The sequence below is a fragment of the Taeniopygia guttata genome, chromosome 10, assembly GCF_048771995.1.
Source record: "Taeniopygia guttata chromosome 10, bTaeGut7.mat, whole genome shotgun sequence".
In the NCBI taxonomy this organism is placed as follows: Eukaryota; Metazoa; Chordata; class Aves; order Passeriformes; family Estrildidae; genus Taeniopygia; species Taeniopygia guttata.
In genome coordinates, this window is record NC_133035.1 from 20,365,836 (window position 1) to 20,391,293 (window position 25,458).

The following is a 25,458-nucleotide window of genomic DNA, read 5'->3' on the forward strand; positions in this document are numbered from 1 at the left end:
GGAAGAAGGGGAAGAGGCCGTGACATGAAAGAGATTTTTGTGGTCAGAAACAGCTCAGCCAAAAATGAGCTCGTTGTGGTTTTTTGCCCCAGGACAATTAATGGATGGTTAATCCCTCTGTTTTTGAGGATTTCTGGTTACTCTGCCCATGCTGCTCCCTCTGGATCCAGTTTTGAGGTTCTGATTTTAGCGAGGGGCTGCCCAGCAGGGACGGGGGCAGAGGATTTTGGATAAACTCTGCCCCTCTCACACCCCTGGCCCAGCAGGGACGGGGCAGAGGTTTTGGACAAACTCTCCTCTCACACCCCTGGCCCTGGGGGCTGCATGTGAGGCCCAACCCCAACTGTTCTGTGCTTCTGGCAGCAGAATCAAACCCTCCCTCCGGGACTCCTGCTCCCCAAGCCTCTCCTGCACCCCGAGCTGCCTTCCACCTCCTTTTCCCTGCACTTGGAGCATTTTGGGATGGGTGCAGTAAGGAATGTCACTGGCAGGTGCTGCAGGGGTTGAGTTCATCCTTGCAGGCACCACTGGAGTCTGAAGGGGCACCATTTCCTCTCAGACGTGTCTCTGTTTCACTCTTGCAGAAGCTGAATAATTCTCTCTGACAGCTTTTTGCTTTTTATAGCAGTAATTAGTCAAAAAGCATCGGCGTGACGAGCGCTGCCCTGGCACTGCTGCTCGGTGCTCCAGGCACACGGCTGGGGAGGGCACTGCTGCAGATCTGGGGGTGGTGGCAGGGCCAGGGGTGAGCAGGGTGTTGGGCTCTGATGCTAAAATGGGCAAAACCTCGGCCTTTTTTCCTACCTAAATTTGCACTTGTGTTTTAAGGCACCTGGAGGGATCTGGGACAGCTGCTGGAGCCAGGCTGTTCATCCAGCCTGGAGTGGCTGCCACACAAAACAACAAAAAGTGAAAAACAGAAGGCTAGAAACCGGGATTTTACAAGTTCAGTTGAGGTGGAAGGAGGCAGAGAGATCTGGGGGAGAAACCAGGTGCCAAATGTGGTTTTAATCCCAGTTAGTGCCCAAAATACCACCAGATCTGGTCACGGGGGTGACGTTGGTGTAACATTGGCAGGACTGAGTGTTACTTTACCAGCGAGTGTAAAGGTGTGGGAAGCATTTACTAAGGGCAAAGATGAGGTTTTGTCTCTCTTTGTCTGACTGAAGCTCCCCAAAAGCCACGGGCCTGCTTTGTCCCACGCTGTTGGTGATGCTCACCCCTCATTTGGTGGGGCTTCTTGCTGGTTTTATTCAAAAGGTAAAATTAGAAGTCAGAGTTATCGGTGACTGGCGTGGTTGTGGCTCTCTGCAGAGAGAAGGAGTCGGCTCGGGAGGGGAGAGCATCCCCACGAGTGTCACTCTCTGTGGCCACTGCCGTGGCTGTGGCTGTGGTCACTCCCTGTGGTCACTCCCTGTGGTCACTCCCTGTGGTCACTCCATGTGATCATTCCCTGTAGCCACTCCATGTGGCTGTAGCTGTGTGGTCACTCCCTGTGGTCACTCCCTGTGGTCACTCCTTGTGGTCACTCCCTGTGGCTGTGTGGTCACTCCCTGTGGTCACTCCCTGTGGTCACTCCCTTGCCCAGTGCCGTGGCTGTGGCTGTGTGGTCACTCCCTGTGGTCACTCCCTGTGGTCACTCCCTGTGGCTGTGTGGTCACTCCCTGTGGTCACTCCCTGTGGTCACTCCCTTGCCCAGTGCCGTGGCTGTGGCTGTGTGGTCACTCCCTGTGGTCACTCCCTGTGGTCACTCCCTGTGGCTGTGTGGTCACTCCCTGTGGTCACTCCCTGTGGTCACTCTCTGTGGTCACTCTCTGCGGTCACTCCCTGTGGTCACTCCCTGTGGTCACTCCCTGTGGTCACTCCCAATGGCTGTGTGGTCACTCCCTGTGGTCACTCCCTGTGGTCAGTGCCATGGCCTTGGCTGTGGCTGTGGTCACTCCCTGTGGTCACTCCCTGAGGTCACTCCCTGTGGTCACTCCCTGTGGTCACTCCCTGTGGTCACTCCTGCTGTGCCACTCTGCTGAGCTCAGGGCTGGGAGCCCGTTGTCTCTCCAGGGCACTGTGGGGTCCTTTCGCCCCTCCGTCCCTTCCCCCTGGTTTGGGAGAAGGTTCAGGGCTGGGATCTGCCCTGGGGAGTGTCTGGGTGAGGCTGGGCTGGGGCTGAGGCACAGATTTTGCAGATGTAAATCCCTACGAGTCCGAACTGCTGCTGAGTCCTGGCAGAGCGTCAGAGCTGGGGTGAGGATTTAAAAGCGCCGAGGTGCTGATGTTGCTGGGGATGTACACGGGAGATTCAGTCTGTGGGGGCAGCCTGAGGCTTCTCCTGCCCCGCTCAGCCTGTGGGGAGCAGGGACAGGTCCCCACAGCCCCTCCTGCCCACCCCATGGCCCGTGCCCTGTCACCACCTCGCTGTCACCACCCCGTGCCCTCAGGTGAGGAGCTGGCACCTCTCAGCCCCTGGAGACATCCTGCAGGGCCACCTCGGCTCGGGTTCCCACCTCAACTTGGGTTCCCACCTCGGTTCGGGTTCCCACCTCGGTTTGGGTTCCCACCTCGGTTTGGGTTCCCACCTTGGTTTGGGTTCCCACCTCGGCTTGGGTTCCCACCTCGGTTTGGGTTCCCACCTCAGTTTGGGTTCCCACCTCGGTTCGGGTTCCCACCTGGGTTTGGGTTCCCACCTCGGTTTGGGTTCCCACCTCGGTTTGGGTTCCCACCTCGGTTTGGGTTCCCACCTCGAACCCCCTCCCGAGGCAGGAGGGGTTTCCAGCCTGGGGGAGCACTGCTGCACTGGAGGAAGAGAGGAGGTGGATGTGCATCCTTCCCATCCCCAGTGCGTGCACTTGGCCTGGCGGAGAGGAAACCACCGGGAGAGCCCAGAAAGGTTTGGGTTGGAAAGGATCTCAAAGCTCACCCAGGCAGGGATAGCTCCCACTGCCCCGGGCTGCTCCGAGCCCCCTCCAGCCCGGCCTGGAGCATTCCAGCCTTGGGCAGCCACAGCCTGGACACTGATTTTTAACTTGCATTAATTCCCAATTCCAGCTGCTCAGTACCACTGACCTGGCACCTTCCTGCTCCCTGCACAGCCCTGCTTGGGCTCCTCGTGGCTTTTTGCTTCAAACCTTGGGAGCTGGACCTGTTTCCCTGCTGAGGATCCCTGCTAAACCACCCAGCAGTGGCAGCATCCTAACTGCGTTGCAGCCAGCTTTTAATCCCGTTAGCGCGTGTCGTGTTGCTCTTGTATCGCTCTGATTTTTAATCAAAATGTCATGCCATACCAGGTTAAGTGTCTGCCAGAGTCTAAATCTATTAAATTGGCACGGTTGCCTTTATTAACCAATTTTTAAACTCATCAAAAGCTCAAACAGATTTGACAGGGCTCATTTTTCACTGATTTTGGTGCCTGTCCTCTGCTATCAGCGGATCCTTCTTGGATCAGGCTCAGAGGATGGGTTTGCCCACGAAGACACTCACCCTCATTTATTGCCAGAGTCCTGTTCTCCACCAGACTTTGGGAGCCTTCTCCAAAGAGGTGCAAAACAAGATGAGTTTCTGCATAACCCTGAAGTGCCCAAAGTCCCTGTCCCAAAGAAATTCCAATTTAAACGCTTAAACCTGGACTTTGCCGAGAGTTTTGTCTTCCTGAATGCAAATATTTGAATCCTGCTGTTGGATGCTGACTGGGAGCTGGGTCCTTGCTCCTCAGGGCAGGGGAAAACTAATTAGGCACTGAGTAATTATTTCAGGTTTGGCCACGTTGAAATCCACAAGTGAGAGCGGGCCTGGGAGGCAGAACAGGGGTTATTGTTATTTATTGTGCTGGGAGGCAGAGCCGGGCTTGGGCTCTCCCGTCAGGTGGAGCAGAAGCGAGGCAGGCTCGTGGCTTTTCCTCAGAAATCTGTGGGAAGCCACTTCCCCCCCACCCGGGCTTAATTTATGGTAATTATTTTTAATATTGCTTTTATGTGGCCATATATTGCCTGAATTCCACAACAATGCAGCAGCAGATATGAAGTGTTTCCAGGCTGGCTCTGGGCTCCCTGAGGCAGCATTTATTAAAATCTCCTTTTGTCCATATTTCATGTTTATGGCTGCCATCTTTAATTAAGGGAGGTAAATATTGCCGAGGGGGGCTGAGGCCCTTTTTAACATGAATAACTAGAAATAATCGGTGGCACAAGATGTTGTGGGAAGGGGAAGGAGCTCCAGGGTGCTCCTGCTGCCTCTTCCTGCTCTGGATGGGGCAGCTGGGCAGGGAAAGGGTCTCTGCGCCCAGGGACTGGTGATTGTTTACAAGGAACAGTGAGGGAGGAGTTGAGCTTAGCTGGAATTGGATTTTTTACACATTCCTGCACACTGCTGTGGCTGGGAAGGGACCTTAAAGCCCATCTTGTCCTGGGCAGGGACACCTCCCACTGCCCCAGTGTCCAACCTGGCCCTGGGCACTGCCAGGGATCAGGGACAGCCCCAGCTGCTGTGGGCAGCAGTGCCAGGCTGCCCACCCTGCCAGGGAATGATTCCTAATTCCCAATATCCCACCCAGCCCTGCCCACCCTGCCAGGGAACAATTCCCAATTCCCAATATCCCATCCAGCCCTGCCCACCCTGCCAGGGAACAATTCCCAATTCCCAATATCCCATCCAGCCCTGCCCACCCTGCCAGGGAACAATTCCCAATTCCCAATATCCCATCCATCCCTGCCCACCCTGCCAGGGAACAATTCCCAATTCCCAACATCCCATCCAGCCCCTGCCCACCCTGCCAGGGAACAATTCCCAATTCCCAATATCCCATCCAGCCCCTGCCCTCTGGCAGTGGGAGCCATTCCCTGGCTCCTGTCCCTCCATCCTCGTCCCCAGTCCTGCTGTAGCTCTCCAAGGTCCCCCAGAGCCTTCTCCAAACCGAATTCGGGTGTCCCCCCCTGCCCAGGCTGTGCTGGCAGTGTGAGGGGCTCTGCTGGCCCTGGCAGTGTGGGGGGCTCTGCTGGCCCTGGCAGTGGTGGGGGGCTCTGCTGGCCCTGGCAGTGTGAGGGGCTCTGCTGGCCCTGGCAGTGGTGGGGGGCTCTGCTGACCCTGGCAGTGCCCAGGCTGTCCTGGCAGCCCTGCTGACTCCTGACTAAAGGGAGACTTTTCCTCGGGGACTCATCTTCTGTCAGCCCTGAGATAATCCGATGTGATAGTGCAGGCACGATGACTTCATTACTGTAATTATTTTTATTGCCTCTGCAGGCCCCTGGTTTAAAATAAACTCCGGAGTCAGAGCATTCAGTCCATCCCAGAACTGGGGGCAGGGTTGGAACCTTGGAGGGCTTTTCCAGCATGATGTTTGCGTGTCTCCACCACCTCCATCTCCTTTATTTCACTCTGTTACAGCCCGAGTGTCCAGCTCTGCCCACGGGCACCCAGCTCTGCCCACGGGCACCCAGCTCTGCCCACGGGCACCCAGCTCTGCCCAGGGGCACCCAGCTCTGCCCACGGGCACCCAGCTCTGCCCACGGGCACCCAGCTCTGCCCACGGGCACCCAGCTCTGCCCACGGGCACCCAGCTCTGCCCACGGGCACCCAGCTCTGCCCACGGGCACCCAGCTCTGCCCACGGGCACCCAGCTCTGCCCCTCTCCAGCTTTTGGGTGGGCCCAGGTGCTGCCCCACAGCTTACACCAGGGGTCTTGGGCTCTGGGGTGGGCAATGTGCCCCCGAATCTGGGAGCCCCGTGGCAGTGGCAGGATTGACAGCACTCGTGGGCCCAGCCCTGCTCCTCCTGACAGCTAAAACCTGCTGGCATCTCCCAGGGCATCTCCAGCCATGCCAGCCCAGCCATGCCCAGGGCTGAGCCAGGCTGGGGCAGTTTACAGGGCCATCTGGGCTGGGAACAAAGGCTTTGCCCAGCAACATGAGTGTGCTCTGAGTGCCAGGGATGCTGCCAGAGGGCTCCTGTGGCACGGGACAGACCTGCTGTGGCACGGGACAGACCCCGCTGTGCCTGGCACAGGACAGACCCCGCTGTGCCCAGGGACAGACACACTGTGCCCAGGGACAGACCCACTGTGGCACAGGACAGACCCCTCTGTGGCACAGGGACAGTCCCTCCCCTCGGGGCTCGGTGGCCTCCCCTGCCCGGGGCTGCAGCGGGCAGAGCTGCTGCTGTCATCAGACATCTGTCCCAAAACTCAGGCTGTGAAGGAGCTCAGCTGCCTCTGGGCCCCGGGGAGAGCCCTGGGCCGTGTTTCTGAGGATTATTTTTATCTTGAAATGTGCAATTCTGAGCAGCATTTAAAGCAGTGTCACTGCCCTGGCCGGGGTGGGACGCTGACACAGACGTGGAATTCAGACAGTTTCTCCTCGTGCCTCTGATTTTTAGCATTGCCAGAGCTGATTTTACCAGTGCTGAGGAAGCTGACCTGGCAGGGGTCTGTGCAATGGGCTGGCAGGGCGGGTGGCACTCTGTCTGTCTGTAATTCCACATTCCCTCCGGGAGCAGAAATGCTCCAGGCTCGGGGCAGGGGCTGCTCTTTGGGCCCCTGGAGCTGGCAGGTGCTGCCCCGTCACTCAGCGGGATCTGGAGGGTGGCACGGGCTGCATTTCGGTCTGAATGGAAGCCCAGGGAGAGCTGAGAGCCCTGTGCCCGCTGGCAGCATTCCCTGGCCCCCCGACCCCTGCCAGGCAAGGATGGGGCTTGGGGGGAGCCACACCTGGCAGGGAAGAGTGCCCATCCCTGGGGTGTGCCCAAATTGGGATAGCCCAGCCCTGGGGATGTGCCCTGGGGACATCCTGTGCCCTGGGAACAGGGCTGCTGGGGCCTTGGGGTGCATCTCAGAGCCTTGGGGTGCTGCTCAGAGCATTGGGGCGCTGCTCAGAGGATTGGGGTGCTGCTCCAGGGAACAGCGCTGCTCGGAGCGATGGAGGCTCTGCCTGTGGGGTTGGATCTCTTCCTCCCAGAGTGTAACGTGGGAAATGTTTGCTGGTGAAATCCGGGCTGGCTCTGCGGGCTGCTCCTCAGCTCAGCACCAGGGAGGGTGCAGGGGTGCCGAGGGGCTCTGGTTCCCTCACCTGGCTTTTCTGTGCCTGCTCCATGGAGTGAGGATGGAAGGGGAAGCCCCGGGGGAGCTGGGGTGGGCTCGGCCCTGTGGGGTCACGTTCTCCTGCCCCGGGCTGGGCTGGGGTGCAGCTTACAGCGGGCTTGGAACAGATCTTCCCGCAGAACAGGAGTGTCCTGGTGCCTGGCAGCAGGGGACAGTGCCCAGCCCTCCGTGTCCCCTGCCAGGGACTGCGATGCAGCCACAGCAGGGACGTGCCAGCGCTCAGGACAGAGCAGAAATAAGGTCACTCGTTTCTGTTTGCAAAACCCAACAAAGCAATGATCCTGCTTCTGGCTGGCTGTGGGCAGCTGGGTCCTGCTGGGCACTTTGGGAGATGGGTGGAGTGGCAGCTTTCCTTCTGCTCCTGCCAGAGTTCACAGGGAGGATGGCACATCCTGAACTGAACTCCTGCCTGACCCAGGGCTGTGCCTGCCAACTCCTCGGGTGCCCTGTGCTGCCAGGGACCGTCCCCAGCACCTGGCACCGGGCTCAGCATGGCCCAGGCACCTCTGGCTGCACGGGGAGGTGGGGACAGCCGGGGTGGCACCGGGGTGGCACCGGGGGTGGCACTGGCATGGCCAGCTCTGGGTCAGAGGGCCCGGAGGAGCTCCGTGCCCTGCTCCTGCAGAACCCCAGCGCTGTGTCCCGGGGCTGGGCAGGGGAGCAGAGGCAGGGCAAGGTCACTGTTCACTCCGGGAAAGGTCAGTGCTCGCTGGGCAGGGCTTTTCTTGGGTCCCAGGTGAAAGCAGACATTTGCATTTCAATGAATATGTATTTTGAGACGCTAAACCCAGCGGCAAAACAAGGGCCTTGCCGAGATGACAAATGCATCTGTCCTTGTGCCCGTTCTGAGATCTCGGCAGCAGCTTTTGGAAACGAGCCCACGGCAGCCACCAAAGCAGTTTTTCTTGCCTTGCTTTGCTGAAACCACAGCCTGCTGTGGACTGAGCAGCTGGAACCTCAGAGGAGAGGAGCTGTGGCCCTGCAGGGTCTGTGATGATGTGCAGGGTCTGTGATGATGTGCAGGGTCTGTGATGATGTGCAGGGTCTGTGATGTGCAGGGTCTGTGATGATGTGCAGGGTCTGTGATGATGTGCAGGATCTGTGATGTGCAGGGTCTGTGATGTGCAGGATCTGTGATGTGCAGGGTCTCAGCACCGCTCTGCAGCTCCAGCTTCTCCTTCCACCCAAATCCTCATTAAGAGGGAAAAACCTGCCTGGAAAGCGGGGGGAAGTTGGCTCTGAGTCATCTGGGAACCAAAGTGGGGTTTTTTGGCTCAGGCTTTGGGGGGATTTTTTAGTCTGTCTGAGGGGTGAGCCAGGACACTGGGTCTGGCCAGGAGGGGCTGGCACGGGGTGGCACTGGGCATGGCAGCCCTGGGGCCGTGCTGCCAGCAGCTGTGGGCAGCAGGAGCCCTGCTTGGCATCCTCTGCACCCCTGGGGGGAAATGGGGCATGGCAGGGAGCAGCTCGGCTCTCGCTGTGATTGCTGGGCAGCATCCCCGGCTCCCGCAGCATCCCTGAGTCCCGCAGCATCCCTGACTCCCCCTGCGCTGTCTGTGTCTCGCTGCTGCTCAAGGTGTGCCAGGTTTATTGATTGGGAAGTTTCTGCTCTCTCCCCTCTGTGAGTGTGCATCATTCACACCTCGAGATGCCGCCAGCCTCTCCCTGGAGCCCTCTCACAGCCCAGCCTGTCCCGGGCTGTCAAAACCAGTCCTTGCTCATATTCAGGGAGCAGCGCCGCTTCTCCCAGGACAAAGATCCGTGGCTGGGCACATCAGAGTTCATTAGCATGTTAATCCGACTGATTGCAGTCTCCCGGAAGGATCCCACATATGGTCATTTTTGTAGCACAGATTAAAGCTGTTGCCTCGCTCACGGGGCTCCAGCTCCTCTCTTGGTGCATGATGCTCTTTATTCCCCAGGTGCAATTCTGGGAGAAGGAAATATTAATTATTTTTGAGGCTGTTCTTAGTTTTGAGTCTGCATCGGGGTTTTGAGCGTCTGCCCTGTGTTTGCAGTCAGGGTTTTCCCTTATTTTTGTTGTCTTATTTTGGCTCTGGTTTTGAATCGGGAAGCATGAGCTGAGCACCCCCCACACTCCCCCCCTGCATTCAGAGCCCGCAGGGATCCACACCTTTTCTGGGGATGATTTGGGGAAGCTGAAATCCTGCCCTGGTTCTGGTGCAGGCTCGGGGTGCAGGGCCCCCCTCAGATGGGATTGGGCTGCCCCTGCTGGCCCCGGGCTTCAGTCTGGCAGCTCATACTGAATGCTTCCACTGGTTTTTGTGACACAAAACCAAGGCTCTGGGGACACCTGTGGGGTACAAGCGAGTCACAGGGCTCATCGCAGCCTGCTGGCACCCCGGGGTGCTCAGCATCCCTCCAGCCCCATGCCCAGGGCAAAGCACAGAGGGAGTTTTGCAAAGCCCTTGGAAGCTGTCAGGAAAACTGGAGATAAACCCTCCCCAGGTGCCGTGGGGGCCGGGGAAGTGCTCCTGGCACAAGTTCCTGATTATTAACGGGTTCTGAAATCTGCTCAGCTGCTGTCCCGCTGCAGAATTTCCTAAATGAGGACACCAGTGGCTGAAATTCCATGGTGGAGAGCCGGTGGAGCCTTCTGAGCATGCCAAAGGTCTGGGAGCCTGCGGAGGATTAAGAGCAGTCAATAATCTGCAGTTTAAGGCTCCGTGGGTCCCTTCATTAGGAACTTTCCTCCTGAAGAGCTTTTAAACTCCTGGCTCAAACTGCCCAGCTAAGTCTTGAAGACAGAAATGACTGTGTCAGCGAGGAGGAAGGATTAGAGATAACAGGGAATTAATACCAAAATGCATATGCTATAAATATAACAGGATTACACTGGAGTTATGTAAAAGCCCTTTGCCTTCCTCCCCATCTCCCGGGTGGGCAGGTGGGCACCCCCTGAGGTCCTGTGGCTCCCAGAGCTCCTTTCTCATCATCACAGCAGCACAAGGGGCAATGGCTTCGAACTGGCAGTGTCCAGTGGGGTTTTGGGAATTGGGAATTGTTCCCTGGCAGGGTTGGGGGCTCTGGCACAGGTGCCCAGCACAGCTGGGGCTGCCCCTGGGTCCCTGGGGTGTCCCAGGCCAGGCTGGACACTGGGGCTGGAGCAGCTGGGACAGTGGGAGTGTCCCTGCCAGGGCAGGGGGGCTCTGAGACCCTTCCCACCCCGTCCCCTCACCTCCCCTCAGCCCCGGGTGTCCCCCTGCCCCACTGGCCAGGGGGTGCAGGCACCCCCAGCCCTGTCCTGTCCCTCGGGGGAGCCCCCAGCCCCTCCTGGGACAGGGTCCCTGCAGGGAGGGGTCTCTGCCCCAGCCCTCCTCCTGGGCTTCAGAGCTGCTTACTCCCCGCCACCAAATGAATATTCTCAGGCTTATTTTTGGCCGTTTCCTCCTCATTCCAGGGCTTAGCAAGGCTCTGGCTCGCGGTGAGGGCTGAGAGCTGTCAGGCAGGAGGACTTGGCCCTGCCTGCAGAGCCAACATTAACTTTGTCCGAGGGATGATAAATCCTGGGCTCGTACAGCACGGTGCTGAACTTGGAAAATGAAGCATTTAAACCACAATATTGCAGTCAAATTGCTGGTGAAAATCTCTTCATGTTGGCAGAGGAGCTGGAGGGTCTTTGATCTCTCCCAGCTCAGATGTTGCTGCCAAAGAGACTTAAGCTTAAACTTCACTTTGTAAAATAGACTTTTTTTTTGACAGTTTCCTTTAAAAAAATAATCTCCTCCTAAGCTCAGGAAGCAGGGACGAGTGGGCAGCCCACAAGGAGATTTCCAACCCGAAAAACGCAGGAAGGAGCCACTTTCAGCTGCTTCCATTGCTTCTGTAAATCCTGGGCTCAATCCGTGGAGCAGCTGGGGGGGAATGAGGCACTGGAGCCCCACGAGTGGCAGCGCTGAGGTGGGGTTGGGGCTGGCTGGGGGGTGAAGATGTTTCCGTGGCTTTGGGTGTCGGAATCTGAAGTATTGATGATTCTGAGATTGTAAAAGTCTCTGTCTTTCTGCCCCGTTGCCAAAGCAGAAGCCATAATTGGTCTGTGCTGTTTCAAGGTTGTTTATTCTGTTTATCTCTAACATGTTCTGCTGCCCTGCCGCAGCTCTGTCCTGCAGGGCAGCGTGTGGGGCTCTGCCCTCAGTGGGATGGTACAAACATTAAATACCACAAACTGCCTGTGCTGGATTTACAATAACGTGCCAATATCTGTCACCTACGTTGGACAGTGTGTCCCCAGCCTGAACCAACAGAAAAATGCCAACACCACAGTGAAACATGGAGGGCATGAAGAAGGAGAAAAAGGACAAGGCACACCCAATTTCCTCCATCTTGTCCCCTCTGAACCCCTAATCTAGAATCCTAAAATTTTACTTTTGCACCCGTGTCACACTTAATTATTACTGATATCAAACACTCAGAGCTGGTAATTCATCCTGTAAGATTGAAAACTCTTTTCCATGGACAGAGATCACAGCCAGTGTCTCTGGGGGCTCTGTCCAGGGGGTTTCTGACCCCTGCCAGGGTTCCAGGGCAGCCAGAGGGAAGCCCTGCATTCCCACACCTCCCTGGCTCCTGGGAGGCACTTCAGACACTGGCAGTCCTGGGCAGGTGGTGGCATTCCTGCCAGCCCTCGGTGCCAGCCTGGCTCCCAGCTTGTGCCAGCAGCTGCCCGTGGTCTCCATCAGCCTGGGCACCCAGAAGGCTGACCTCTAAATCCTGCAGACAGACAGAAGTCTCATTCTATAAGAACATGTAAAGATCCAAACATGGAATATTTAAGCCGGTGTTATGCAATGGGAGCTCTTTTAAGTCGTGATTTGTAAAGGCAGTTCAGATAATTTCCTGAAAGACATTCTGCTAATGATTAATTTAGAATATGTTTAATTCAAGTTAGAGAGATCAAAGAGGGAGCATTTTCCCTGTAATGCCATCCGTGGTTTCACACTTTCACCAGATTCCAGGCACTGGGGGGTGTCTGCTGTGTCCTTCCCGGCAATTCCTCTGTGCAGATTGCAGGGAAAGGGTTCTGCAGGCTCCGGGCTGGTTTGGGGCAGGGGAGGGAGCGGAGCCTGGAGAAATCCCTGGAGCACATCCCCGGAGCACATCCCCGGAGCACATCCCGGGAGCACATCCCGGGAACTTTGCTCTGAGGAGGGACAGGATGCCGAGCCCCCTCCCGCAGCAGCGGCCCGGGTGGGTCTGGCAGTCCTTCTGGGATCCAGCCGGGAGCGATTCAGGGCTCTGAGCTCCCTGGATCCCTGCAGAGAGGAGAATTTTGGGGATGTGGTGGCCAAATCTCTGCTCAGGAGCAGCCCGGGGGCAGAGCGGATGAGCGGCCAGCGCCGCAGGCTGCCCGAACAAACCTTTGCTTTGTTTAGCAGCGAGCTGGGCGGGGAGACAGGTGAGGAGAGCCCGGGACGGAGCGATGCTGCAGGGGGACAATGCGAGATCCTGAAGGGGATAATGCGGGGTGCTGCGGGGGGACAATGCGAGATGCTGCAGGGGATAGTGCGAGATGCTGCAGGGGAATAATACGAGATGCTGCAGGGGGACAATGCGAGATGCTGCAGGGCGATAATGCTTTTCATCAGGGCGATGATCTCCCCTACAGAGCCGGCCCAGGTGTGGAATTTCCTCCCGGGGACATTCCCACCCGGGCCCGGGGGTTTCCATCCCTTCTTATGGGACACAACCGACTCCGCTGCCCCCGGGTGGGATGGGAGATGGCTCCGGAGCCGAGAGTGTCCCACGGGAGCTGTGCGGGGTTTGCGCTGTCCTCGGTGCCGCTTGACAAGCTCCAGACCCCTCACACATATCACATCCCCCAAGCTCCAGACCCCTCACACACATCCCCCAAGCTCGGCCCCGCCGCCCTGGCTGCCACCGAGTCTCTTTGTGCTGCAGAGAGATGCCAAGGGCCAGTACCTGTTCGACCTTCTGTGCCACCACCTGAACCTGCTGGAGAAGGATTACTTCGGCATCCGCTTTGTGGACCCCGACAAGCAAAGGGTGAGAGGAGCCCCCCTGCCCGGGTGGGTGGGCACAGGGCCCCGGGTGGGTGGGCACAGAGCCCCGGGTGGGTGGGTGGGCACAGAGCCCCGGGTGGGTGGGTGGGCACAGAGCCCTGGGTGGATGGGCTGGATCCCCACGCCAGGGCTGTAGGAGTGCCCCTGCTCCCTTCCAGGGCCACTCACCCGCACTCAGGGGCTTTTCTCACCCAGAGCAGGACCCTCCTCGTCCTCATCCTCCCCACCTGGTCCAGGCACGGCTGTCGGGCTCCAATTGCCTTTTTTCCTTTCAGCATTGGCTGGAGTTTACCAAGTCGGTTGTGAAGCAGATGCGGGGTGAGTGTTGCAGCAGGTCTGGGCAGACTCTGCTCCTCCCAGCTCGGATGTGCTCCCATTTTTCCAGCCTGTCCCCTCGGGGGTCCCCCAGGAGCTGCTCCGGTGGGTGAGAGCAGGATTGTCCCACAGCCCCACGGCAGCCACAGGCAGCACGGGGCAGCAGCGCCCACGGGGAGCAGGACAGGGGTGATGGGGTGAGGAAGGGACACTCGGGAGTGGGGTGGGTGCTGGGTAGGCAGAGCCACTGGCACTTCCCACAGCTTTGTCAGGGACATCTGCAGGGAGGAGCTCTGCCCTCCTCCCCAAGGGCAGTCTGGGGAGCAAGGCAGGTGAGCCCCAGCAGGACCTGGCTCAGGGGGGTGCAAGGGACAGCCCTGCCCTCGGTGACACGGTGTCCCCGCTCCCTGCAGCCCAGCCCCCCTTCACCATGTGCTTCCGTGTCAAGTTCTACCCCACGGACCCCGCGGCGCTGAAGGAGGAGATCACCAGGTGAGGATGGGCAGGTGAGGGGCCTGGCAGCGCCAGCAGCGGGGGCTTGGCTGGGCCAGGAGCGATGGACCAGCTCAGGGCCTCGTGTAGTGAGGGAACAGCAGCAGCCACGGCATTTCCCAGCCAGCCCGGATGCTTTGGGATTGTTCCCACTGGGGGAGAAGCACAGGAGACCCCACTGTGCTGGGTCAGCACCTGGAGCCGCCGTGCCTGGTGAGGAGCACAGGCTGAGGGTGGGCAGCACTGGCACAGCTGCCCGGAGCAGCTGGGGCTGCCCCTGGATCCCTGGGATGTCCCAGGCCAGGCTGGACGGGGCTGGGAGCTCCTGGGACAGCGGGAGGTGTCCCTGCCATGGCAGGGGTGGCACTGGATGGGATTTAAGGTCCTTTCCTGCATAAGCCACCCCTGGGCTCTGTGATTAAAGCCCCTGGCTTGGTCTTTGCGTGCAGCCAGCTCCAGACCCACATCCCGGGTGCAGTCAGCTCCAGACCCACATGCCACAGCCAGTTCCAGACCCACACCCAGGGCAGAGCCCTCCCAGCACGGCCCCAGCTCCGTGCCCAGCCGCTGCCCCTCCGACTCCTCCACCCCAGCACCCAGCACTGTGCCCGGCCCAGCACGGCCCAGCCCGGGGTGTCCTCACCGTGCTCGGCTGCAGGAAGGGGTTGAGTGCCTCGGTTCCCCTGAGGCTCCCTGCCAGCCATCAGACGTCAGCAGCGCTGGCGAGGCGCTGCCAGAGCTGCCTCTCCTGAGTTTCTATCTTTAGGGGCTCCTGCTGCTGCTCCTGCCAGCAGGAAGGACACGAGAGCCCCACGAGAGCAGTGCAGAGCTCTGGAAAGGAGCTGGGGGTCCCCAGCAGGAGGAAGGACACCAGAGCCCCACGAGAGCAGTGCAGAGCTCTGGAAAGGAGCTGGGGGTCCCCAGGAGGAGGAAGGACACCAAAGCACCACTAGAGCAGTGCAGAGCTCTGGAAAGGAGCTGGGGGTGCCCAGGAGGAGGAAGGACACCAGAGCCCCGTGAGAGCAGTGCAGAGCTCTGGAAAGGAGCCGGGGGTCCCCAGCAGCCCTGGCCCCCAGCAGCAGGGCTGGAGCCTCCTCTGGAGCGTTCTGGGCCGGCACCTTCTGCGGGGACATCCGAGAGCCCTGCGGGGTCCCTCCCCGGGCCGGGGCAGGATCCTGCAGTGCCAGGCTGGGAATGGCTTCCCGGTGCCAGGCTGAGCTGGGATGGGGGAGGAATCAGAAATCCTGCTCTGCCAGGCTGGTGAGGCACTGCCACTGGGGCAGCCTGGTCTGGGCTGTCCCTGCCCGTGGCAGGGGGTGGAACACAGAGACAAATTTCCTCCCAAAACCTGATCTAACTCTGCCTTCTGTCAGCCCCACAGGTCCAGGCTGAGGCCCCCATGCAGGCGAGCTGCTGCTGCTCGCTGCCCTTTGAGGTGTGCCTGCAGCTGCAGCTGGAACCCAGGCTTAAAATTCACTTTTCCCTGGACTGAGCCCACTCTAATATCAAGATTTCTCTTTAATGTGTTTTATCTGTGAAAATTAATGACATACCTCATCATAAACTGAGATTTGAGCAATGAGGCGTGACCGAGGACTGCAGAGTGCAAGTCTGGTTATTTAAATTCATTTCTGAGCACTCCATTTTGCTCCCTCACTCCCTGACTTGTGTTTTACCAGTGAAAGGTTTCCCAAACGCCACATGACGCAGCCCCAAATGTTGCTTAGGTTTAAATTTATTGGAATGTGTAATTTTTCCGACACAGTTTGTCCTTTAACTGGGCACGGAGACAGGGATGGGGCTCACAGGCCCTGGGTGATGCAGCGAGCACGGAGGAGGGACGTGGGTGCATACCCCGAGACCTAGAAGGACACGGGAAGTTTGGGAAGGAGAAAATCACATCGTGGGGACACTGAACACCCAGGGGAAATGCAGCAGGCACTGCTGGGCTCTACATCGTGAGAGCCTGGCCAGGGCCAGCCCTGCGAGTGCCAGGCTGGGCTGCTGGGAGAGAGATGTCAGAGCAAGTGTCTGGTGCAGGTATTCCATGTCTAGAGGGGCTGTTTGGGCAAATTAAATCGTGCTGATAAAGAGACTCTCCTCCTGTGCCAGGTACTTGGTCTTCCTGCAGATCAAGAGGGATCTGTACCACGGGCGGCTGCTGTGCAAGACGTCGGACGCCGCCTTGCTGGCTGCCTACATCCTGCAGGGTGAGGCTCTGGGGAGCAGCAATTCCCTTTTCCTGCCCTTCCTGCCCTGGCAGCGGGTCACTGCACCTGCCACAGCCAGGGCACCCACCTGGGCTGGGCTGGGGGACGGGGGGTGGGCGCTGCAGGGCCACACCTGTGCAGGGGCACGGTGTCCCCAGGAACCCCCCAGGCCCATCCAGCCCCTGCCCTCCTGCCTGCTCCTGCAGCTGAGGAGTGGATAAATGTGTGGGGGGGAGATCTGGGGGCCTGCCCCACAAACAGCAGGAGGAGGGGATGCAGTCACTGCCTGGCAGAGGAGGGGATCCCTCCCGGGGCGAAGGCAGTGGGGTTGGAGCGGCGTTCCCGGGCTGGGGCTGCAGCTCACTCTGCTCTGCTCCTGCTGCTCTTCCCCACTGCATCTGTCTCCCGCCAGCTGAGATTGGGGACTACGACCCGGGGAAGCACCCAGAGGGCTACAGCTCCAAGTTCCAGTTCTTCCCCAAACACTCGGAGAAGCTGGAGAGGAAAATCGCGGAGATCCACAAGTCGGAGCTGAGGTAAGGGAGCTGCAGGGTTGGTGACACCTGAGCACTCCTGTCCCCGTTTGGGGCTGTCACTCACGTGTCACATCCAGCTGGGACCTGCTCCTGCCTCAGCCAGCACAGCCCGGGGGACCCTCATGGGGACAGAGACCCTCCTGGGGACAGAGACCCTCACAAACCCCTGCTGCCCCCACCCCTCTCCAGGGACACGAGGTGCAGGGACCATCAGCACTCCCCATTATCCCACAGCGCTGCCGGTGCCTCTGGAGCTGTGTCCCGAAGGGTTCCCAGGGAGGGAAGTGGGTTTAACTTCCCCCAAACCCAGCAAAGCTGTGTCCTTACATGCCAGGGGCTGCTGCCCTCTGCCCTGCTCCCCTTTCCTTCCCCCGATTAGGGAATTCATCCCTAAGTGTGGCAGATGCCCTCTGACCCTTCCCAGTGCTGCCAGTCCAGCGTGGCTCCCGTGGGTGTAGCTGGCAGGAGAGGATGGGCCAGGCTTCAGTGCTGGGCTCCTGCTGATCCCATAAAAATCAACGGGGATGTGCTGGGGCTGATGCTTCCTCCTTAACAGGATCCCTGTAGCTGCCTTCCACCTGCCTGCCTGCCATGGAATATTCTTTTTTCCCTGTTTTTCCCTCCTGCAGTGGGCAGGCTCCAGCTACTTCAGAGCTGAATTTCCTCAGGAAAGCCCAGACTCTGGAGACCTACGGGGTTGACCCACACCCGTGCAAGGTAAAACAGTCCCTGAAGCTGTTGCTGAGGCTGGGGCTGGGGTTGGGCTCCTCTCCCTGGCCACTGGTGGTGGGCTGAGGGGCCGGGGACTGGCCAAGGGCATCTGTCACCCGCCAGCAGCTCCGGCTGTGCTCGGGGGGGCCGTGCTGGGGCCATCAGCCCTGCTCAGCTCCCCCATCCCTGGCCAGGGTGAGAGCACAGGGGCATGGGGAGGGTGAGGGCTCCGAACCCCCCAGGGCAGCCAAGGAAAGTGTTTGCAGCCAGCTGGGACCGGGTGGTCCATCCCCTCCTGCAGAAGCAGGACTGGGCAGGAAGGACAAGGTCAGGACGTGCCTGAGGAGCCAGCAGGCATTCATCCTGCTGGGGCAGCCCATCCCTCTGCCCTGCCCGGCCCGTGATCCCGTTTGCTGCTGGAAATGCTCCTTATGTCGCTGCGTGTGCCTCTCTGCTCCCTGGTCATCCCAGCACGTGCAGATGGATGTGGGGAGCAGACAGAAAATTCTGCTCTCAGGCAGTGCCTGTGCTGGGGCATTTCCCTGGAGCTTTTCCCTGGATTGTGCCACACAAACACACAAGTTTTTAGGTTGGGGGTTCCCCGTTTATGGGCAGTTTCTGAGTACCCAAGAGGCTGCTTTGCTCTGAATTCCTCTGAAGCAGTGGCCTTGCCAGCAGCCACCCACTTGTGACTTTTGCTACTAGAGTCAGGTCATTTTTTAAATCAAAAAAAAAAAAAGTAAAAGTCATCCTTTTATTTCAAGAACCTTTTGAACGTATTTGAGTTACACTAATTAATGTTCCTATCAGGACAAACATACACACTTGTATGGCTATCAGCAGAATTCTGCCTAATTCATCAAGAGCTGCTGCTAATGTGCCCAAAGGATCTGGAAACCAGAGCTAAATGAAGCTGATTCTTCTGTTCTCTCTTCCCCAGTGGACTGTGGAGATGTTGGGATGAGGGGCTGTTCCTTCTCAGCAGCATCCTCAGCTCAGTGTCCCTTGACTCAATCCTGTCTGAAGTTTTCATGGTGCTCTCACAGTACCCCAAAAAACAAACCCAGAGAAAGTTCTTCCTCTCTTAAGCAGGGCTCACCTGAGTCCTGGGCTGCCCTTGGTGCTCGTTTGGTGTGTAAATCCCTGGAGGAATTTGTGTTTGTGTGTGAGAGGGCAGCGGGGTCCCTCTGTTCCTTGGATGGACAGAACTCCCAGCCTGGCCAAAGAGAACCACGGAATGGTTTTGGTTGGAAAAGCCCTCAAAGGCCGTGGAATCCCAAAAGCCATCCCCCAGCACCGCCAAAGCCACCACTAATCATGTCCCATGTCCCTGAGTGCCACTGCCACACATTTCACCGGCTGACACTAATCTGGGCTTTGGGCTGGCTCAGGAGTCATTGGGACTGGGCTAACGGGCTGACACTAATTAGGGCTTTGGACGGCTCAGGAGTCATTTGGACTAGGCTAACGGGCTGACACTAATTAGGGCTTTGGACTGACTCGGTGCCACCCCGGTCACCGGCTGGGCAGGGCTCCAAGGGAGGCCAGTACAGCTGGGGGTTATCATGTTCTGGGTTAATTGCTATATATAATATATATATATATATTTATTTAGGACTTGGACGTCAGTGATCCTTGTGGGTCCCTTCTGACTCACAAGGATTTTCTGTGATAATACAATAAATAACCATATTAAACTATATATACTATAGTCATTATATAGACCAAATAAACAGCGTATATTTCTATAATAACTAGATATACTTACACAGAATAATATAGTTATAATATATATATATCTATAAATACACATTAATCACAACAATTATAACATGGCCTTATATTAATATCAAGAATTCTATTAATGTCAGTATGACATTTAATAGAGAAAAACAACAGATAACCGTGACTCAGGATATTCTGTGATAATATAATAAATAACAATATTAAACGATATATAATAGTAATTATATATACCAAATAAATAGCATTGATCTATATAATAACTAGATATACTTACACAGAGTAATAAAGTTACAATATATATATAAATGCATATTAATTGCAACAATTATAACATGGTGCTACATTAATAGCAGGAATTCTATAAATGTCAATATGACAGGTAATGTAGATGATAACAGATCACTGAGACATCCTGCTGGCAGCACTGGCACATCAGGTGGGCAGTGCCCAGCTCTGGGGCTGAGGGGACAAGGGACATGCCAGCTGTGCCAGTGCCAGCTGTGCCAGCTGTGCCAGCAGCTGCACGAGCCCTCGCTGTCACCTTGCAGGACGTGTCCGGCAACGCGGCGTTCCTGGCCTTCACCCCCTTCGGCTTCGTGGTTCTGCAGGGGAACAAGAGAGTTCACTTCATCAAGTGGTGAGTGAGTTCACTTCATCAGGTGGGGAGTGAGTTCACTTCATCAAGTGGGGAGCTCACCTCCAGGGTGAGCTCACTTCCAGTGGTGATTTCCCCTCACGGCTCCCTGGGCATCCCCTGGGGTGACCAAGGGGTGGCCAAGGAGTGGCCGAGGGGTGACTGAGGGCTGTCCAAGGGCTGTCCGAGGCCGGCCGGTTGTGTGGGCACCGGGCAGTGCTCCCTGCAGCCCGGGCTCTGCTGCCCCATTGTTCTCTGCGTTTGTCCCCACTAAACTCCATCGTCCCCACGTCAGCCACATCCCAAAGCCCCCAGGGGCTCCCCAGCTGTCCCCAGGTCCTGCAGGATGTCCGGTGTTGGCCGGCGTGTCCCTGGCAGCTGGCACTGCCAGTGTCCATGGGACGAGCCCCCGCTGACCCTCAGCTTCACCCCGGGCTGTTCCCCACTGCAGCTGCGGGGTTGTGTGCCAGGGCTGCTCTCAGCACCCCGTGGCACCCCTGGGATGGAAAACGGGCTCTGGAAGCTGCTGGGGCTGGGTGGGCACAGCTCCCACCTGCCTGTCCTTGTCCCTCCAGGAACGAGGTGACCAAGATGAAATTCGAAGGGAAGACTTTCTACCTGTACGTAAGTCAGAAGGAGGTGAGTGCTCTCCCTTCCCGTGGACGTCCCAGGCACAGCGTGCTCCTCCCTGCAGCGGGACTGTGGCAGCAGCATCACCCTGGCCCTGCAGGGCAGGGACGTGGGCACAACAGCTGCAGCTCTGTGATGGTGCTGGGGTCACCCCCCTGCTCCTGCCGGTGCCTGGGGGTGGGCATTGGACCCAGAGCCCCCTTAGCCCCAGGCCACAGCCTATTCCCAAGGTGCTGCTTCATTGCCATCACCCCTGGAAGTCAGCCACAACTCCTCTGGCTGGTGTTGGCTCCCCCAGGAGCCATCAGCAGGAATATTTCAAACCCCTGTGTTCATGTTCCCAAAGGCTGGGAGTTGTGGGCAGGAATATTTCAAACCATCAGCAGGAATATTTCAAACCCCTGGGTTTATGTTCCCAAAGGCTGGGAGTTGTGGGCAGGAATATTTCAAACCATCAGCAGGAATATTTCAAACCCCTGGGTTTATGTTCCCAAGGCTGGGAGTTGTGGCACATCTGCCCATCCCTCATGCCAAGTGCTGCGCCAGGCTGATGCCTGCATCCCAAATGGCTCCAGAGCAGGGTCTGTCCGTGCCAGAGCCACTCTCCAGCTCTGTCTGCTCCATTCTTTGTCTGCAGGATGAGCACCACTCCCTGTTCTCCCTCTGACTCCCCGTCTTTCTCCTTCAGGAGAAGAAAATTGTTCTCACCTATTTTGCCCCGACACCAGAAGCCTGCAAACACCTCTGGAAGTGTGGGATTGAGAACCAGGCTTTCTACAAGTACGTGCTGCTCTGGGGGGTGTCCCCACGGGTTGGTGCCCACCTGTGGGCTCCATCCAGGCACTGGGGTTGGTCACTGGCTGTGTGGCACCTTGGCCAGTGGCCCTGGCAGAGCCACCAGCCACCAAAAGCACCTGAGCACCCTGAGGATGGGGTCTCTGCCCTGCAGGGTCCCTCCTTTCCCAGCCCCTCTGTGCCCATCCCTCCTCAGCAAACTCCCATCAGGAGATTAGAACTAATTATTTGGGAGGAAGCCTGGAATGCCAAGCAGCACCATCCTGTTCGTGCCATTCTCAACCCAGGCCACTTTGTGCCTCGTAATGAGTTTCATTTTAATCAGCAAGCTGCGAGACAGAGCATTCGATGCATTCCCACCGGGAATTCTGCAATCAGCAGCTGCAATCAGCAGGTTTCACTCCTCATTACATGAACATGAAATGAAATTGCAATATTGCTTTACAAATCTCTCTGTGATTCATGGTGCCAGTGAATCACCCACCTGGAGGGCGGACCGTGGGCTGGCCTGAGGTGCTGCTGGGCACTCCCGGGGTGAGGGATCAGCCCTGTGGGATGGGGAGGAGATGGGATGGTCCCTCTGGGCAGCTTCACCCCCGCTGGCGAGCGCCCACCTGCCCAGGAGGGGCTGAGTCTGTCCCCCTGCAGTTCCCAGGCCGTGGGGAGCTCTCAGCCCCCTGGAGAGGCCTCACGGCGCTCCTGGGCCCTTGCAGGTTGGAGAAGTCGAGCCAGGTGAGGACAGTGTCCAGCAGCAACCTGTTCTTCAAGGGAAGCCGCTTCCGCTACAGGTGAGTCCTGCACAGGAGCAGCTGCTGGGAGTGTGTGTCTGTGTGTGTGTCTGTGCTCCTTGAGGAGCAGATCCTGGGTGTGTCTGTGTGTGTCTGTGTGTCTCTGTGTGCTCCTTGGGGAGCAGCTCGGGGCTGCAGCAGCCCAGGGACACCTCAGGGCCTTCCATGATCCCCCCCTGCAGCACTGACCCCACCGCGGCACCCCCAGCCTCACAGGAGAGGTTTTGGAGGGATGGGAGCAGAGGATGGGAGATCTGGGGGCTGAGGACAGCAAGGTGTGAAACCAATCACCACAATCCCCAAATTGCTGTGCTGAGCTGCTGGAGCGAGAGCCTGGAGCAGGACCTGGTGTCTGCAGGATGAGGCACACCAGCGTGTCCCCAGCACAGTGCTGGCACCCTCCTGGCTGCCATGGGAGGGCCTGGATGCCCGTGTGGTGCCCACCTCGGCTGAGGGGAGGAGATTGGTGTGGGAGGTGGTGGGATCTCACTGGGAGGTGACGGGATGTTTGGTGTCCAGCATCCCATGCCAGGAGCAGCAGCAAAATACGGTGGCAGAGGTGTCAGCCCAGCCTTCCCCATCACCCCCATTCCCTGGAGAAAACATTCCTGCTTTCCCCTGGAGCTGTGTGGGGAGGGGCCCAGGCTGTGCCCACCCGGCTGCCAGGGCTGTGCCCTTGTCCTCACCTCTGCTGGTCTTGTCCCACCTGCAGCGGCCGCGTCGCCAAGGAGGTGATGGAGTCCAGTGCCAAGATCAAGAGGGAACCCCCCGAGATTCACCGGTGAGAGCCTGGCAGCAGCTCCCAGGGGCGGGAGCCGGGGGTGGGAGCGGGGCTGGGGTGGGAGTGTGCCCAGGGCACTGCCATGTGCCCGGGGTGGGAACATGCCCAGGGTGGGAGCGTGCCAGGGCGCTGCCATGTGCCCGCAGCGCTGGCTCTGTCCTGGCCCTGATCCTGTCCCCGCTGCTGTCCCCAGGGCCGGGCTGGTGCCCAGCCGGAGCTGCCCCTCCATCACGCACGGCCCCCGGCTGAGCAGCGTGCCCCGCACCCGGCGGAGAGCCGTCCACATCTCCATCATGGAAGGTAGGACACGGGGCAGCCCTGCCCGGCACGCCGGGGCACGGGAACACGCACACAGGGACACACAGACAGGGACACACAGACACAGGTGTGCACATTGACACAGAGGACACAGACACAGGTACACAGATGCATGTACACACAATGTGCACAGACACACAGACACACACGTGCATGTACACGTGCATACCTGTGTACACACACACATGCACACACACACACATGCACAGTGTCCAGCTGAGGCTGCAGCCCCTTGTCCTCAGAAAAGCTGGCTGATGTTCCACCAGGCTGGAGTGGGGAGGCTGCTCCTCCCCGTCCTGGGCTGTGTCACAGGAGGATGATGCACTGGGAGGAAGGTCTGGCAAAAGGCAAAACACTGGGAGCAGCACTGGCAGCAGAGGTGCCCCACAGGGGCACGGGGGGCTGAGGCTGTGCTGCTGGGGGTGGCTGTGTTACCTGTGGTGACAGCAGTGTCCGACTGCCCCTGGATGGGGCCAGCCCTGCCCCAGCACAGGCACCCCGGTCCCGGTCCTGTCCCGGAATGCAGGCAGGGACAGGGACCGGCTGCTCCACGGGCGGGATTTATTTCCAACAAGGGAACCCAGGGCTGGTGGCTGTGCCAGTTTTGGGTCACCTCTGCCACCCAGTTACATGTGACAGTCTGGGAAGCAGCCAGTGCTTTAAATCACCTCCCACCATAAATCACCCCGAGCTGGCACCACCCCTTTGCTTTTCCTCACTCTCACCTCAGCTCGGTCCCGTGGGAATGCGGGTGCCCAAAATAGTGCTGAGCCCAGGGCCGGCGGCAGTGCCACTCGCAGAGCTGTCCCCGCGCTCCTTGTGTCCCTGTGCCACGGCCACCATGGTGAAGTGCCTGGTAAAGATTAAAACCAGGGTCAGCGTCCACCTGTGGCTCATCAACCACTGCTGCCGGGCGGTGCGGGTGCGGGTGCTGGTCCTGGGCCCGCGGCTGCTGTCCCGGGCCCTGGGGATTCTGCCGCTGCTCCCGGCTGTCCCCAGCCTCGATGCTCCCTGCGGCCCCGGGGACCCACCTGAGCCAGGTAACGCTGCGCCGCGGGGTCTGGGGTCTCCTGGAGCGTCCACGGGGCTCTCCGTGCACCGTGGTACCATAGGCAGCTGCTGAGCAGGCGGGATGCAGGAATGTGGGGTGCAGGAATGTGGGGTGCAGTATACGTGTGGCAGGGACTGCGCTGGGGTCTCCGAGGCTGGCTGGACTCCAGGTTGGTGTTACACAGAGCAGCTGTGGTGGTGGGGCCAGTTTTCCAGGATTTTCCAGCTTCTGCTGCCGGTCCTGTGGAAGCAGATGGCAGACGGGTTTGGGTCTGGGGGCCAGCACTGCTGTCCCTGTGGTGATGAGCAGTGGCACCCCCTCAGTGGCTGTCCCCCAGGTCGGGGACACAGTGGGTGCCGTGGGGAACATTCTCATGAGAGGGGAGAGCGCAGAGCTGGGAGGGAAAGGGCGTGTTCCCTCCTCACTGCCCAGGAGCACAGCGCTGAGCTGGGCTGAGCTGGAGGCATCTGGACAGTGCTCACAAAGCAGAGGCTGCAAATCCCAGGGAATGCGGCCGGATGAGCTCCGGGTGCTGCCCTTCACCCTCCGGCAGCCAGGACATGGTGACAGCATGTCGAGGGGCTTTAGTGCACTGTGCTCTGCCCCAGGGACAGGTCCAGCCCCGTCCCTCTTCAGCCGCCTGCAGGGTGGCCCTGGGGACCAGCTGGTCACCACTGTGACCTTCAGACACCCTCCTGGGAGCTGGGGCCGCTGCAATGGCAGAGTTCCTTCCTAGCCCCCCCCGCCTGCCAGACCTACGTGAAGCAAGTCCCTTATGTGTGTGGTTTCTTGGAATTTGGGGATTTAGAGATGTTGGTAGGGGCAGGAGTTCCTTGGCACAAAGGACCAAAGTTAGCCGGGCACGGGGCTGGGAGCTGGCACAGGGGCTGGCACAGGGGCTGGCACAGAGCTCCTGCCAGGGCTCCTGCTCAGCTGTGAGCAGTGTAAACATTTGGATTGTGGCGAACTCAGAGCAGCCCGTGCTGCAGGGGGACATCTCCCCATGTGCTGGGGGACACCCGCCCCCACCAGCCCAGCACGACCCTCTGCTCATCGCTGCCACCCATCCCTGTCCCCCGCGCTCTGTGCCCGTCCCTGTCTGTGCCACCCTGTCCCGGGCCGGTGCCCGCGGTGCTGCAGTGCCCAGCTGCTGCTGGCAGCGGCAGAGGGGCCCCAGGCACTGTGGGCCGCTGCCAGGGGACTGTCACCGTCACCTCCGGGCAGCTGCAGCCCTGGGGTGCGTGTGATGGCCTGGGGACAGCCCGACCCTGCCGGCTCCCAGCCAGGCCGTGCCGCTGATCAGCCAGGCGGGTGTCGAGGTGCCACCGC

The 25,458-nt window shown here is 58.8% G+C and overlaps 1 protein-coding gene across 2 annotated transcripts in view; it reads left to right on the forward strand.

Annotated features, from left to right (window-relative positions):
• Positions 1–25,458, forward strand: part of FRMD5 (FERM domain containing 5) — a 49,088-nt gene that overhangs the window by 20,680 nt on the left and 2,950 nt on the right. For both annotated transcript variants that reach the window (XM_041718333.2, XM_030281014.4), the window contains exons 2-13: positions 13,001–13,105; positions 13,398–13,440; positions 13,851–13,929; positions 16,042–16,139; positions 16,552–16,675; positions 17,305–17,392; positions 19,681–19,769; positions 20,342–20,405; positions 21,085–21,176; positions 21,905–21,979; positions 22,692–22,760; positions 22,954–23,060. In XM_041718333.2, the coding sequence (XP_041574267.1) occupies positions 13,001–13,105; positions 13,398–13,440; positions 13,851–13,929; positions 16,042–16,139; positions 16,552–16,675; positions 17,305–17,392; positions 19,681–19,769; positions 20,342–20,405; positions 21,085–21,176; positions 21,905–21,979; positions 22,692–22,760; positions 22,954–23,060 (1,033 nt within the window). The remainder of the gene's footprint in view (positions 1–13,000; positions 13,106–13,397; positions 13,441–13,850; positions 13,930–16,041; positions 16,140–16,551; positions 16,676–17,304; positions 17,393–19,680; positions 19,770–20,341; positions 20,406–21,084; positions 21,177–21,904; positions 21,980–22,691; positions 22,761–22,953; positions 23,061–25,458) is intronic.